At 41.6% G+C, this 17,084-nt stretch overlaps 1 protein-coding gene across 4 annotated transcripts in view; it reads left to right on the forward strand.

The window, feature by feature from the left end:
• Positions 1 to 17,084, forward strand: part of FASTKD2 (FAST kinase domains 2) — a 55,728-nt gene that overhangs the window by 24,657 nt on the left and 13,987 nt on the right. For all 4 annotated transcript variants that reach the window (XM_075829871.1, XM_075829869.1, XM_075829870.1 and 1 more), the window contains 3 exons: positions 3,304 to 3,443; positions 9,625 to 9,797; positions 15,170 to 15,318. In XM_075829871.1, coding sequence (XP_075685986.1) covers positions 3,304 to 3,443; positions 9,625 to 9,797; positions 15,170 to 15,318 — 462 coding nt within the window. The remainder of the gene's footprint in view (positions 1 to 3,303; positions 3,444 to 9,624; positions 9,798 to 15,169; positions 15,319 to 17,084) is intronic.

A 17,084-nucleotide genomic window follows, 5' to 3' on the forward strand; every position in this document is an offset into this window, starting at 1 on the left:
AGGTGTAAAGCCTACATTTTTTTTTCATACAGAATATTATTTTTATAAATCATGTAAAAATAAGTTCCTTGTATTATGCAGCCCAGCTAGAGGAGGAGGATACAGCTTCTTGTAAATGGTTACTTGTAGTCTCTCAATAGACACAGAACCAGCAGGGGCCACACACGGAGGAGAAAGTGGGAGAGAAGCTTTAAAGATTATAAGTGCCCTATCCCCTACATAATCTGATCGGCGCTGTAATGTAGATAACAGCAGTGGTATTATTTTGAAAAACCAATAATTTTTGAGCAAGTTATGAGCAATTTTAGATTTATGCTAATTTGTTTCTTAATAGACAAGTGGGCGTTGTACAGAGGAGTGTATGACGCAGACCAATCAGCGTCATACACTTCTCATTGTTCCAGCCCATTGTTACAGTGTGATTGTGCAGTGAAAGAAGCTGGGCTGGAACAATGAGAAGTGTATGACGCTGATTGGTCACTGATTGGTCAGCGTCATACACTCCTCTGTACAACGCCCACTTGGTCAAAAGTAAAAAGTAAAAAAGAAACTAATTAGCATAAATCTAAAATTGTTCATAACTTATCAAAAATGATCGTTTTTCAAAATAAAAACCACTGCTGTTATCTCCATTACAGCGCCGATCACATTATGTAGGAGATGGGCCACTTATAATGTGGTGACAGAGCCTCTTTAAGTAACATGATGTACCTTTCTTGTATCTGTGCTGTTTCTGTTGAGAGACTCTTCAGATTACCTCTTGCTGCTGTAAAATACACAAGAGAATCCTCTTTCATTGCAGCTAATATAACAACAATAAGCATGAAGTAACGCAGCAGCAGAGCTCTTCACTGTGTACACAGCTGCACACTCAGTCTCCCCCCTCACAGTGGACTCTCCCAGCACAGAAGCAGGAAGTCTCATACAGCAGTCAGAATCTCCTGAGACTGACTGCTCACTGCTGCCTGTGATGAGAGGAATTCAGCTGAAGTCCTATCTGCTCTTAAAGGAACAGTGTCATCAAATTTTTTCATGTCAGTTTTATGTTAGTGTTTTATTAAAAACGTTTTTATTTATTTGTGTGTTTGTGTCTTACTTTTTTCTATTTTTTCACTTTTTCTTCCCTATGGGGGCTGCCATTTTTTTTTCCATTTCTGTATGTGTCGATTAACGACACATACAGACATGGAATACGGCAGCTCCAGTCCCATAGGGACTGCGAACGGGGCCCGTTCCATCCACTATGGTGTACGCCGTCTGTGTGGGAACTGGGCATGCGCAGCTCCCACACAGTCCAATTTGAAATGCGCGCCGTCCGGCGCCATTTTCCTGTGGACCGGAAGTCGCGGCCGGACAGTAAGATTACTACTTCCGGTCGCGGCTTCCGGACTTTTGCACTTGGACCAGCGGCAGCGGACGGGCCGGAGGGAGCCGCGGCGGCAGGAACAGGTAAGAGATTTCTATGTATGTTCGTGTTTGTGTGTGTTTACTACTGTATGTAAACCTTCTACACTGTGTGTTAGCTCAAAAAATGGCGACACACAGTGTAGGAGGTTAGACCGTTCAATCCCCTCGTTTATCCCGGCACTAGCCAGGATAAAGGAGGGGGGGATTCTCAGAGCTCACTAGAGCGAGTGCTTTTTTCCCAATTTTGCAGCAAAAAGCAATGTGGTTGCTTTACCACATGCAATGCTGCAATTTTGGGAATAGCTCCATCTAGTGACCAGCACTGGGAAATATTATAAATTAGAATCTAATTTATAATATTTCCTGACTCGTGGAAAAAATAAAAAAAATTTGAACAATGTTTAATCACCTACACACTAATTGTTTAACTAAAAAAAAAAATACATGTTTTGCTGGCAACACATTCCCTTTAAAGGGAATGTGTTGTTAGCAAAAAATGTTTTGTTTTTTTTAGTTAAACAATTAGTGTGTGGGTGATTAAACATTGTTCTAATTTTTTTTATTTTTTTCACGAGTCAGGAAATATTATAAATTGGATTCAATTGGATTCTAATTTATAATATTTCCCATTGCTGGTCACTAGATGGAGCAATTCCCAAAATTGCAGCATTGCATGTGGTAAAGCAACCACATTGCTTTATGCTGCAAAATTGGGAAAAAATCCCTCGCTCTAGTGAGCTCTCAGAATCCCCCCCTCCTTTATCCTGGCTAGTGCCGGGAGAAACGAGGGGATTGAACGGTCTAACCTCCTACACTGTGTGTCGCCATTTTTTGAGCTAACACACAGTGTAGTAGGTTAACATACACTAGTGTAAACACAGTAAAACACGAACATACTTAGAAATCACTTACCTGCTCCAGTCGCCACCGCTCCCTCCGGCCCATCCGCTCTGTCTGCTGCCGCTGCTCCATGTGCACAAGTTCGGAAGCCGCGACCGGAAATAGTAGACTTACTGTTCGGCCGCGACTTCCGGTCCACAGGAAAATGGCGCCGGACGGCGCGCATTTCAAATTGGACTGTGTGGGAGCGGCGCATTCCCAGTTCCCACACAGACGGCGTACACCATAGTGGATGGAACGGGCCCCGTTCGCAGTCCCTATGGGACTGGAGCTGCCGTATTCCATGTCTGTATGTGTCGTTAATCGACACATACAGAAATGGAAAAAAAAATGGCAGCCCCCATAGGGAAGAAAAAGTGTAAAATTAAAAAAAAGTAACACACAAACACACAAATAAATACAAACGTTTTTAATAAAACACTAACATCAAACTGATATAAAAAAATTTTTTGTGGTGACACTGTTCCTTTAAAGGGCCAGTGCTTTTATCACTGAATTAGATAGAACATTTTATACATTTTTAAATTATATATATTTGATATAGGAGACTAAAATATAAAACCTATTACTTCATGAGGTTATATAAGAAAGTATAGGTCCTCTTTTACAAATCTCCACAGATTGTTGGAGCTGAAAACGACGTTCACTATAAGGCCAGATTCACACGAACGTGGGGAAACTCGGATGTCAAAAACGAGACGTTTTTCACGTCCGAGGTGCCCCAGTGCGGGTTCCGTTTTCACGGATCCCCATAGACTTGAGTCTATGGAGGGATCCGTGAAAACGAAACAAAATAGGAGATGTCCTATTTTTCAACGGACCCTTCACACAGGCCGAATTCAATGTTGTTTCAACGGATTAAGTAAAATCCAATTTGACCTCTAATAAAGAAGTACCATAACCAATGCAAGATCAAGGAATACAGACGTACAAATGCGTTTCGTTTTCTCCCTCCTTTATCCATTATGGAAATCCTTTTCTCTTTTTACTGTTTAGATTGCTTGGATGAGCTTTCCTGTAAACGAATCGTCCGTCTGACTGACTGCTGCATTACACTGTTGTATTGCAATGAAAAGTTGTTGTCTGCAGTTGGAGATAATATAATGAACAACGTTTATATGTGGGATACATGGCAGGTAAGGTAAGAGCTACAGTAATATCATCAACTACAAAAAATGTGTTTATCAACATGTGACGAAAATAGAAAATTCTGGCTGACGTAGATATTTAGTTTCTGTTTGCTGTGGTTTGTTTCAATACCCAGCAGTGTCCTTCATTTAAAGTACAGCTCCCCTTTGGTGAACGTCCTCTGAAAGTTACAAAATTTTAGCATCCACAATCGGCTAATACAATTTTTACAATTTTTATTACTCGAGTTACATGCTTCACAAATTTAATTCACCTAATCTATATGCTAGGATTATACGTGTGCAGCCATTGTCTGACTGCGTCTCCTTACATTAAAGGGAACCTGTCACCAGCATTTCACCTATTAAACCAGCAATACATGGTGGAAGTGGGTGAAAAATCTTTTTTTATCTCTACATATAAAAAAACCTGCAAACTTTGCGTGTCTGTACATTGAAAATATTAGCGGAAAAAAATAATTGGGGGGATGAAGGATAAGTGATATGTGCAATTTTTGTCTGTTTGTTTGTGCACGCATCATGTAAAAACGACTGACCCAATTCGGATGGAGTTTAATTAATAAAAACAGACGGGTCAACTTGAAGTAACATTTCGTTTTTATTTCCTCGCAATCGGTTCACTCAATCAGAAGATATGCAAATTTAATGTTTTAAAAAATTTATTTACATTGCATTAGGACAACAACAACAAACACATGGAAACCATGGCAACCAATCAAATTTTTACTTTCATTTTGTATTGTCTTGGAAAAATAGATACCAGTAGGTTGCTATGGGCAACTGCTCCAAATGGATGCAATCAATCAGATTGCTGCAAATTTTTCAAGCTGCCTCAGACAAATTACAGCTGTGATCTGATTGGTTGCTAAGGACAACAACTCCAACTTTCGTCTATATTGGGGTTTTTTATGCATCGGAGGCACATATAACTACCAATCAGATTTCTGCTTTCATTGTCCAAGCTGCCTCAGAAAAAAAGAACTGTAATCTGATTGGTTGTTATGGACAACAGCTCCAACATTTGACTACATTGATTTTTACACATAGTAAAGAGATATAGCAACCAATCAGATCGCTGCTATCCTTCACCTGCTTCCTCACAAGAATGTAAACTACAATCTGATTGGTTATTTTGGTTCTTACACATAGAAGGAAGATAAAATAACCAATCGGGTTGCTGCTTTCATTCTCCTAGCTGCCGCACAAGAATCTAAACTGTAATCTGATTGGTTGCTATGGACAACAGTTCCAACATTTGTCTGTATTGGATATTACACATAGAAGAGAGATAAAGAAACCAATCCGCTCACTGCTTTCATGCACCTAGCTGCCTCAAAAAACTGTAATCTGATTGGTTGTCTCAAAGGGCTCGGACAGCGGTCTCTCTGTCTCAAGAGAGTAAATGCCTTCCAGAAAAAGATCAAATATTTCTCAATATAGCAGAAATGCAAAATGAAAGAGACTAATTAATTAGGTTTCAAGAATCTGAAGAAGATCGTGAGGCGACGCTTACTGCAGCCCAAGAACGTCAGGCCAGAACTCGCGCATCAGAAACTTCTTCCCATCGTGAGTCTCGGATAAGCACACAGCGTGCTCGCATGGCGGCCTCTCGGTAAGCTGCATTACAGTCTATTCCGCAGGGGCAAAGCAATGATTACAAAATGATCATCCGCACAGATAGACGTCCTGTTGCTGAACACCGCTCCATGTATAACGCCCCCGTTACAGATGAAGTTTCAGTGGTTTTAGTTGATCAGGAGTGCGATAGGAGTGACATCGTGTTGCGCACTCACAACGATCGCCTAAAACGTATTTTGGAAACCTACAGAGCTTACGACGTCCTGCAATATCCTTTAATTTATTGCCACGGCGAAGATGGGTACAATTTTTGACTCTACCAAGTTAATCCTACTACTAGGGTAACAAATTTTCATAAAAATATATCAGCCCAACAATTTTATTCATACCTGCTGCAGATAAGACGTAATAGTTTTATCTATTTGCATCGATTTCGAGGATTGTTCAGCCAACTTATTGTGGACATGTGTGCGAAAATAGAGATGGAGCGTTTAGTGTACATGCACACTAACCAGACAAGTTTACGCGCTGAAGATTACGTGCACAGCAACAAGATAACGTGGAAAAGTTAGGGCGATTAGTTATCCTGCCATCCAGTTTTACCGGTTGTCCGCGTTACATGCATGAACGTACAGAAGATGCTTTCTGCTACGTCCGAAAATACGGTCGGCCTGACCTTTTTCTTAACGTTCACAACTAATCCAAAGTGGTACGACATTTCCCAAGAACTTCTCGCAGGACAGGCGTCTTATGATAGGCATGATATTATAGCCAGAGTTTCCCACTTAAAACTAAAGTTGATGATCGACCTGATCACAAAACAAAAAGTTTTCAGTTCAGCTCTTTGTTTCATGTACAGCGTTGAGTGGCAAAAGCGTGGCTTGCCACACGCCCACATTCTCCTGTGGCTGAAAGAAAAAATTTGTCACTATGCTGTTGACACAGTCATAAGTGCTAAATTTGCTGACCGGAACGAGGATCCGATATTGCACGAGATTGTAAAGACGTTCATGGGCCATGCGGTGATTTAAATAGAAACTCTCCTTGTATGCAGCAGGGTCATTGCTCTAAAAGATACCCTAGAGCGCTATTAGAACAAACGATGTTGGGGGAAAATGGGTATTCGTTGTATCGTCGAAGATCAATCAGAGACAAACCACTTTGCTGGCATACTTTCAACTTTGTGAAACAGATAATTTCGCAAAAACACTGTTATATAACGAAGTTCCATCATATTATACTTAGCATAATATAATAAGCAGCAAGGTGTTTTCAACCGTAGAAGACGTGGAACAGCTGTGAATGGCGAGTCCCGCATTTTAAAAGAACACGTCATTGGTAGAGTCTATACGGTGCATCCAAACAACTCCGAATGCTATTACTTACGCTTACTTCTACATACAGTGCAAGAACCTACTTCTTTTGCCGAATTGCGAAAGGTTGACGATATTGAATATCCGACTTACCAGGCTGCTTGCCGAGAGCGTCACTTGCTAGATGGTGATCAGCATTGGGATTGCGCTTTGGCCGAAGCATGCGTCAGCAATAGTCCACATCCCTTGCGTCATTTGTTTGCCATGTTGATGTTTTTTTGTGGACTTTCGGATGCTGCACAGTTGTGACAAAAATATCGGAAAATTAGTTGAAGACTTTTTCAGGAATGCACAACTAAACCATAACGGCGAACTGAACGACACGTTGCGTGAAAGTAATATGAATCGATGTTTGCTGGCTATCCAAGACATAGTTACATCTATAGGGGGTAATCCTGTCTCTCAACATGGTATGCCCGCACCAGCTTTAGACAGGGAACACATTAATAAGGCGTACGTGGCGGAAATAAACTATAATCCAGCGGAACTGGCCGAAACAGTGACGGTGTCTCGAGTCTGACAGCGGAACAGCGTATGATATTCGATCGCGTGTGTCATAGCGTTGATGGTACTTTGAGAGAAATCCTGTTTTTAGATGCAAAATTGTTCTTGCTGTCGCTTCATCGGGCATAGCAGCCACATGGTTGCCCGGAGGCAAAACCGCCCATACAATGTTCAAGATCCTGATTGACTTGAATCTTATGGGAAGCCCAGTGTGTAATGTTTCTAGAAACCGCAACAAAGCAAAGGTTCTACGCGATTGCTGTTTAGTAATATGGGACGAGTGCACTATGGCAAACCGTAAAGCGGTAGATAGAACCTTGCAAGATATCGGACAAAATGACCGGCCCATGGGTGGTAAGACAATGATCTTCTGTGGCGATTTTAGGCACTTTGCAAGTCCTACCACGAAGACGAGGGCAGATGAAATTAGAGCCTGCCTAAAGAGCTCAAGTCCGTGGCGCAACGTTATACCGGTGCATTTAACAATAAATATGCGGGCGCGAACAGGAGGCAACCCAAGAGTTTCCAGATTTCTTAGTAAAAATTGGTGACTGCACGTATCGGCAAGAAGAAGGGAAAGTTATTTTGCCTGATTTATGTTGTACTGTTCCATCACTGCACGACCTCATTTCTTCTGTGTATGGTGGCCCAATGCAAATAAGAAATCATGAAAACTCTTGGCTAGGTTGAAAGAGCTATTTTGACCCCTCACAACGACCAGGCAGCAGCAATAAACGCTGAAATATTGACGTGTTTTCATGGGGAAAGTGCAGAATATATCTCTATCAACAGAGTCCTTGAACAAGAAGACGCTACCAACTATCCGGTGGAATTTTTTAATTCCCTAAGCACACCCGGTCTTCCGAAACACAAAATGAATTTAAAAGTCAGCGTCCCCATAATTTTCCTTAGAAATTTAAGCCCACCAAAACTATGTAACGGCACCCGACTAAAAATCACAAATCTACAACGAAACGTGATTAATTGAAATTTGTTTATTGTCTTTGGTTTTTTTTCACTTTGTTTTGAGTATGGTCCAAGGCTAGGCGTATACTTATAAAACACGGCATCGGTACGTTTTTCAGTGGTTTGCGCGTACAAAGTCGCGGGCACAGCTAGTGTAACCTATAAATATCTTCTAAGTAGGCTCTGTACCTTTTTAGTATTCCTATTTTTAGCGTTCCTGCGCTGTATGCTGATGAGCATAAGAGTCATATCTTAGTTCGAAAAGAGTTATATCAATCCTTTCCGAGTTTACCCCGCATATTTACTTTTGATTGACAGCTCCTCGTGTCCCCCCTGCACACTCATTATCCTGCTCTAACGCATCGATATCCTGTTCTGGTGCGTGCGTGCGTACAACGGGACACCATAGCGGGGCAGTAACTAGATTTGAGGCCTGGACAAAGCGGGGAAGGGTGTCGGTCCATACATGCCGGGCACATGCATGCTATCTCAGACGAGATTTCGACATTCAGTCCGGGCCAGTTTTCGGCGGTCGGCGTGCATAAGAAGAGAAACGAAGACGACTATCAGATTATTACGGTCAGAGGAGGAGTTAAGGAGAGTGAATAACGGCAACGAACGGACTCGGGGTGAGTAGAGTTCAATAGGTGAAATGCTGGTGACAGGTTCCCTTTAAATGAGTATTAAGATTTCATCAAATAAAGGTTATTTTTGTACAAGGAAAACTTTTTTAGACAATTTTCAATATACTTTCTGTATTAATTCCTCACCGTTTTCACAAGATCTCTATTTGTTATCGCTGAATAGGCACATTCATTGTTTAGTTCTAGTGGATAAATATCTGTCCTGGCTATAGGATGGGCACACAGGTGCCTGGTTCATTACAGTGCAGTTATCAGAGTTCTGTCTTGTAACGAGACATGCACCGGTGTGATTATCACATAACCGGGACAGATTTTTATCTACTGGAAGTAAACAATATAGGTTCCTTATAAATGACATCATGCAGAGATACTGAAAACTGTAAAGAATTTATACATAAAATGTATTGGAATATTGTATAACTTCGTAAAACAAAGAATAACTGTAAAAGATCTGCCAGGCACTACGTCTGTGGATACTCCCAGGATTAATCAATCGACACCTGAGGCCGGACCTCTTAGACTGACTCCGGCTCCCACCAATCAGGGTGGCAGGCTCAGGAGTGGGAGAGCCTATCGCGGCCTGGTCAGTCGGAGTTAGCTCCACCCCCTGTCCATTTATACCTGCCGTTTTCTCTTCCTCATTGCTTGTGATTCTTCCTGGTTTCCTGGCCTTGCTCCAGCCTGCTACTGCCTTGCTTCAGCCTTGCTACAGCTTCCGCTTATCCTGCTTCGCTCAGACCCCGGCTTGCTTCCTGCTCCTTGCTCTGCGTTCGTATACTTCGTGACATCCCGATTCTGACTGGCTCGTGGACCACTCTGGTTTCCTCACGGTGTTCCGTGGGCTACTGCCCCTTCCCTTGCTTGTTCCCTGTTTGTATTCCCTTGCACTTAGTCAGCGTAGGGACCGCCGCCCAGTTGTACCCCGTCGCCTAGGGCGGGTCGTTGCAAGTAGGCAGGGAGAGGGCGGTGGGTAGATTAGGGCTCACTTATCCCCTTCCCTTCTTCCTGCCATAACAATAACCTTTTTTGCTGAAATTGGAATACCCCTTTAAGAACTGCTGTTAGTCACAGAAAAGTAATAGTGTGTCCTCCTTTTTCCCACAGATCTCCATGGTTCTCCGAAGTATGGCATTCCTTTACTTCCGACATGTTCCGCTACTGGATTACTTTGCTGATAAACTCATGCAGGATTCAGAATCCTTGAGAATAAACAATTTGGTAATAGCAGCCAAAGTGTTTTCCCTTGTAAACCACTTACCTGAAGGAAAGGGAGATAAGTAAGTATAAAGTTTATCTCATCTTACCTATAAACCACTTTGTAACCACAATATAATGAAGGAGATTTATTAATATGGGCGAACCATGGTGTGCCAGTATCTCTCCGCCATACAGCGTGTGCCAGACTCCTTTGACCCTGTTTACACTGAGGTTTTTTTGCCGTGGAAACTGCGGCAAAAAATGGCCGAAATTGACTCCCATTGATTTCAATGGAAGGAGGAGGCGTTTTTTTACCATGAGCAAAAAAAACGCTTGCGGATAAAAGAAGCGGCATGCCATATCTTGAGGCGTTTTCCGCCACAAAAAGCCAATTGAAATCAATGGGAGACGGAAGTAAACGCGATTTTTAACGCTTTTTTTTTTTTTACACGTTTTTTTGTCAAAAAACGCTTGCGGTTATTCCATCTTTCTGTTGAAGAGAGAGCTAAAAAAAAAAACGCGCTTGGTGCACAACCACTTCAAAAAACCGGAGCTGATTTTTCCAGGCAGAATTTTCTGGCTGCAAAAAACTCAGTGTGAACATACCCTAACACGGGCACATACCTTGTTGATAAATCTAGCATAGACTAAAAACAACGCCTGGTCTTGGCACAAATCTGAAGCCCACCCACTTTTACCAACAAGTTTGTGTCAGAAAAAGTGTCGCAGAGGTTTCATAAATATGGTGTTCATTTTTTTAACCTATTTCTACAGTTCTCAAAAATGACGTAGTAGTCTATGCTCCTAAGTTAAAAAATGAAGGAGCCAAATAAATTTTTTAGTCATCAAACTGAAATACATATATATAATTACCGTTCTACAGATTAGGGTGAACACAAGCATTTTATGCCACCTCTTCACCCGGGTTGTATGATAAGTCCATCCATCTTTCAGACAACCTGAGAAGCGACATTGATTGATTGTAAAATATGTATTATTTTTTTTTGTTCCTACACCCCAATTATAACAATTTAACCCTTTTGCAGCACTGTTAGATCTATTATATGTCCCTGACAACCACTATGTGTATATTAACCCCTTCCCCCTGCATGCATTCTGAGCCCTAATGACCAAGCATTTTTTTTTTTAGTTTTTCCATCGTCAAATTCAAAGAGCTGTAACTTTTTTATTTTCACGTGGACATATCTGTAGGAGGACTTGTTTTTTTGCAGGATAAGTTGTATTTTTCAATGGCCCCGTTTTGGAGTATATAGAATTTTTTTATGACCTTTTTTTTTGGGGTGGGGGATATAAAAAACAACAGCAATTTAGCCATTATTCTATGCATTTTACATTTACGCTGTTTACTGTGAGGCATAATTATCATGTCACCTTTAAGGCGGATTTACACGGATGTGCTATACGTCCGTGCAACTCGCGTGGTTTTCATACGGGTTGCACAGACCTATGCAAGTCTATGGGGCAGTGCAGACTGTCCGTGAGTTTTGCGCAGCGTGAGTCCGCTGCGTAAAACTTGCGACATGCTCTATATTTCGCCGTTTTTCGCGCATCACGCACCCATTGAAGTCAATGGGTGCATGAAAATCACGCGCATCACACTGAAGCACTTCCGTGGGACGTGCGTTATTCGCGCAACAGCAGTAAAAGAATGAATGTAAACAGAAAAGCACCACGTGCTTTTCTGTTTACAAACATCCAAACGGAGTGTCATAATGATGGCGGCTGCGCGAAAAGCACGCAGCCGCGCATCCATATAAACATGACACACGGAGCTGTCACGCACCTGCCACGCGCGCAAAACACAGCGTTTTTTGCGCGCGGAAAACGCACACGTTCGTGTAAATCCGCCCTAATTCTATGGGTCAGTACGATAACGACGATGCCAAATATGTATCCTTTTTTATGTGTTTTACTACTTTTGCAGAATAAAAACCCTTTTGAACTAAAATTATTTTATTTTGCATCGCTGCTTTCCAAGAGCCATAACTTTTTTTTATTTTTCCATCGCCATATGAGGGCTTGTCTTGTGCAGGACTTAATTGCTACCATTTTGAGGTACATGGGACTTGTTGATTAACCTTTTAATATTTTTTTTAGGGGAGAATGGAAAAAATTAAAATTTTGCCAGTTTTGTTTTTTTTAACAGTGTTCACCATGCAGTTTAAATAATATGCTAACTTTATTTTTCGGGTCAGTACGATTGTGGGGATACCATATGTGTAGTTTTTATTTTATTTTTACACTTTTACTAAATAAAAAAAATTTATGGGGAAAATTTTTTATTATTTTTTTCTGTGTACCTTTTATTTCACATTAGTTATTTTTTTTAGTCCCACTAGGGGACTTCACTATGCAAACTTTAGATCGCAGATATAATGCTTTGGTGTACTTTGTATACCATAGCATTACTGCTTGTCAGTGTAAAACTGACAGCCATCTATTAGGATGTGTCTCTGCTCACTAATGACTGCGGAATTTAAGGGGTTGAACGGTCGCGATCGAAGTAAACTTCGATCGCTACAGTTGGAACAGTAGCAGGGCTGACATTAGACAGCCGAGCCCCGGCTCCAGCCTGCACGGGATACCCGTGCAGGTAGTTGAATGGGCCGCCGTGAAAAGGTGACGGCCTAGAATAAAACCCATTAATGACCGCCGTGAAATGCGTATTGGCGGTCATTAAGGAGTTAAATGTAAATACAATGTTTACCAGGTAGGGACATATAGATATATATATGAGATATATATACATAGTGGAGCAAAAGCCCAGCCACCTAAAATGCCAAGTTTGCAGCCACAGCTGTCTTGCTTGCTTGTAAGGGTATGTTCACACGGCAGCGTCCGTAACGGCCGAAATTACGGGGCTGTTTCCGTAACGGCATGTGCAGGCGCTTGAACGCCGCATCCATTACGGACGTAACTGGAGCTGGTTTTCCATGGAGTCCATGGAAAACGGCTCCATTTACGTCTGAAGAAGTGACATGACACTTCTTTGGCGCGGGCGTCTATTTACGCGCCGTCTTTTGAAAATATTTGATAAATATACGCCTCGTGTGAACAGACAAACGTCAGCCCATTGCTTTCAATGGGCAGATGTTTGCCAACGCTATCGAGGCGCGTTTTCGGACGTAAATCGAGGTGTAAAACGCCCGAATTACGTCTGTAAATAAGCCGTGTGAACATACCCTAAAACTTATACAATCGAGCAGATGTCTTCTGTGTTACCACAGAGTGCATATTTCCCAGGTGACCTATCATTAGCATTCTTGGATGCGCCTCACTATTGGACAGAGGCGGGCTTACTTCTACAGTCCGAGGCGGAGTGCAACGGATGCCCAGCATGGGCCATGTCTGCTAAACAAGGGGAAACATTTTTTTTCTATAAAGTAACAGCTGCGGAATATTGGCGACGGTCCGATAATATTCATGTCACCATTTGCAAATTCTAGGGCACATTAATGACCACTTTGGTCATCATCTGGAACCTGAATTGTGTATGGTCTTTCCTAAGAGGCCTGGTAGCCACTTATCTCCCTCTAGAGAAAAAAACCACTACCTGGATCTTTTCCACTGTGTCCTAGGTGTCTCTCTGGAGAAGGTAAGGGCACATACACAAAACAATTGTCTGATGACTGCACATTGTATTGCCGAGAGGCATGGTAAATAAATAAAACTATTAACTGTGAGGGTATGTTCACACGGCTTATTTTCAGGCTTATTTTGGAGCATAAGAGGCTCGTATTATGCTCCAAAATACATTTGAAATAAGCCTGCAAACCCTTTCCAAGTGGTTTACTATGCTATTCACATGTGGCGTTCTTCTACGCTGATAAAAGAAAAAAAGCCTTGTAAAAAAAATGCCTCATAAAAAGAAGTGGCATGTCACTTCTTTAGGCCGATTTTCCATTGACACTACAAAAAAACGCCTCCAAGGGGAATAAAAAAATAGCTGCAAATTAAAAATTAATTTTACTCTTCAAAAACGCCCTTGAAAACAGCCTCGTAATTTTCAGCCACTTCTATTTGTACATCTGAACATACCCTGTAACTTGTAAACATGTTTCTTTTTTATATGATTACTTCAACTGGCCAACCTATTTTTCTTTTTCTTTTTTTTTTTTCTTCTTTTCTTGGCCTGTTATATGTGGCTATATGTGTGACACATTTCTGCCCTATCTAAAAGCCCTTTTACACAGGCAAACTAGCATTCATATATGATCGCTCCTTCTTGATTATTGCGCCGTGTAAACCGCAATGAGCTGACAATGAACAGGGAGACACTCGTTCATCGGTTGAACGCATCTTTTATGCATCTAAAAAAAATTGATCGCTAGTCGGCAGCACACCTCATTCGTCCCCATACTAAACAATCATTGCTCAATTTAAAGGGAGCAACGAGTGCCAATCAACAAACTGTAATTCTGATCTGCACTTGTTTTAAAAGTGGTAAACAGGGGCAGTATCTGCCGTGTAAAACCACCTTAAGGGTCCAGAAGTGCAGTCATGTAGCCATACCTCTACAATGATTAGCTGCAGAGTTCTTAAACTCCCTTGATTCACATTGCCTTTCCCTGCTATCAGCTGTGTGCAAAATCCACTGTATTCCTGTGAAATGCAGCTTCACACTGTTCTCTCCTGCTTGTAAGATCTAATGGGGAGAAACCTATGAATCACAGGCTGGAGGCAGGGGACAGCAGCAGCATTAGACTGCATATCATAGAATACAATAGAGACTCCAATGTAAAGCAGCATCTTATAGACTATACTGGAGACTAGGCAATGTGAAGCTGCATCTCATTGGAATCCACTGGACCCTGCACATGAGAGGCAGTGGGTGTCAGGGGAGGTTTATAACTTTCATATAACCCTAGGCTTCTGCTGCCTGCTTGTGATAGGTTTCTCCCTGTCAGCTCTTACAAGCAGGAGGCAGGGGAGAGCAGTGTGAAGAAGCATCTCATATAATACCCTGGTAACTGCAGTGTAAAGTAGCATACTCATAAGATACACTGGAAACTTCAGTGTGAAGCAGCATCTTCTAAAATACACTGGAAACTCTGCAGTGTGATTTTAGGGGAGTATTATTACTGAAGGACAATAGTTCTATGTCACTGAGCTCTATCACTTGCTGCATGGATATACGACCCAGAGCAAGTGCAGTGTGATAAGACTCTGCTCCTGAAAAGTTAGAAACATAATGGGAAATGTAGGCTGCAGATAAGACTGCGCTTGGAAGCCACATCAGAGGGGAAGAAGTAGCCATGATGGAGGACGATCCATATATGCCACATCGACTAAAACAGGTATACACAAGAGTCTCTTGTTATTCTGCTGCACTATATAGGCAAAAAAAGGCATTTTCATCTGATGTGGTCCTAAACTTAAAATTCTAGTGCAAACCCATATTACTTTTTTTTTTTTTTTTTTTGCGTTATAGGTTCCTGGAGACTTTGAACACTGTACTGGATTTATATATAAATAGTATGAAGAAAAAGGAACTTCTAAAAACGGTTTACAACCTGTGTTTACTTGGATTGGTTTCTCGATCTGCTATCAACAGACTTCTAGAAGACAAATGTTTTTTAAGTGAGTTAGTGAACTAGTTTGTACATCCTGCACCACATGTTGCCTCTTCACTAAAAGGCGGGCTATAACTGTGGATCCGTACAGGCTAAGTAATGTAATATATTTACAAATTACTCGGCTCTTCAAAGGTGCATGTTCATTTTTATGTCTCCATTAAAAATGTGCAACACAAGCTTTAATTCATGACATCAAAATAATAAAGTATTGAAGCTCCTCATCAAGCTAAGGCTTCGTTCACATCTGCGTTGGGACTCCGTTCATGGGTTCCGTCAGACCTTTCCGTCTGGAACCCATGAACGGAAACCACAGGTTTCCGTTTGATAATTTATTTCAATGGTGACAGATCCGGTGCAAATAGTTTCCGTTTGTCACCGTTGTTTAAGGGTTCTGTCGCTTTGACGGAATTAATAGCGCAGTCAAAGCGACGGAACCCTTAAACAGCGGTGGCAAACAGAAACCATTTGCACCGGATCTGTCACCATTGAAATCAATGGTGATGCAAACGGAAACCTATGGTTTCCCTTTGTTTCAGTTTGAATTCCGTCCATGGGTTCCCCTGACGGAAAGGTCCGACGGAACCCATGTACAGAGTCCCAACGCAGATGTGTATTTTTTTTCCTGTTGCTCCGTTATTGTCATTTAATTTAGATAAACCATGAATAAGGCATCAAATGCTCTGTTTGCACTAGTGTTCTGCCAAGCTTTCCGATATATTTGACAGCAAGGCTGCAGCTGTGTTTGTGACATCAATATTTTTGGAACTCTAAAGGGCCCTATTAAAGGAACACAAAACATATTGGTTTAATGTTCCTTTAATGACCGTGTGGTCCATTTGGATCTGTCAGAAAATTGATCCATCACAGCGGTCACAACTCCACTATAAACGGAAGTTATGACACTTGTGTGATTAGCGCCAAATGCAACATTTCTTTGCTTGTAACTTTATGTTCTGATGAACTGAATGTGTTTTTATTGATATTTTGTCAAGGCTACATGGACTACTACTGAATGTTTCTTAATCTTTTTTAATTTTTTTGCTTTTCGTAAATACAGTTGTCTGTGAGAACTACTGCCTATTTAATTTTGACGTTTGATGTGGATTTGTGATATACATATAAGATCAAATATAGTAATTAGTAACCATGGGGATATTGCCCTAATTAACTGTAAATTAACCTAGAAGAGGGTACCAACAATTATTCCAAAAATATTGACAATCACAAGCGTTAAAAATGGTATGAAGCAGTAGAAAAAAAAGTTATCGTGGTAGTTCAAGCATGGGGTGGTTTTTCATACTGATGTCCTATCCACAGGATAGGTCATCAGTATATGATCGGTGGGGGTCCAACACCCGGACCGCACAATGATCAGCTGTTTCTGCTGCCTTTGGGCACTGGATGTTATGCAGTGGTCAGTGCCAGAAGCAGATGGCTCCGGTCACAGTATTGCGGCCGTGCTGCAGTACTGCAGCTCTGCTCCTATTCAAGTGCCATCTTCTACTGGCACAGACCAGTGCATAACTTTTGTTGCCTGGAGGCAGCCGACACAGCTGATTGGTGCGGGGTCCGGATGTCGGACCTCCACCGATCAAATACTGATGACCTATCCCGTGGATAGGTCATCCGTATGAAAAGCTCCCCCATGACCAGACAACCCCTTTAAATGTATTGGAGTATCCGAGGTCATGTGTGGACATAAGGAGCACCTATCACCAGGCACATCATATATGAAAAATCATTAGTCCCCTCAAAAAATAAATATCTTTC

The sequence above is a fragment of the Rhinoderma darwinii genome, chromosome 6 (assembly GCF_050947455.1).
Source record: "Rhinoderma darwinii isolate aRhiDar2 chromosome 6, aRhiDar2.hap1, whole genome shotgun sequence".
Classification (NCBI taxonomy): Eukaryota; Metazoa; Chordata; class Amphibia; order Anura; family Rhinodermatidae; genus Rhinoderma; species Rhinoderma darwinii.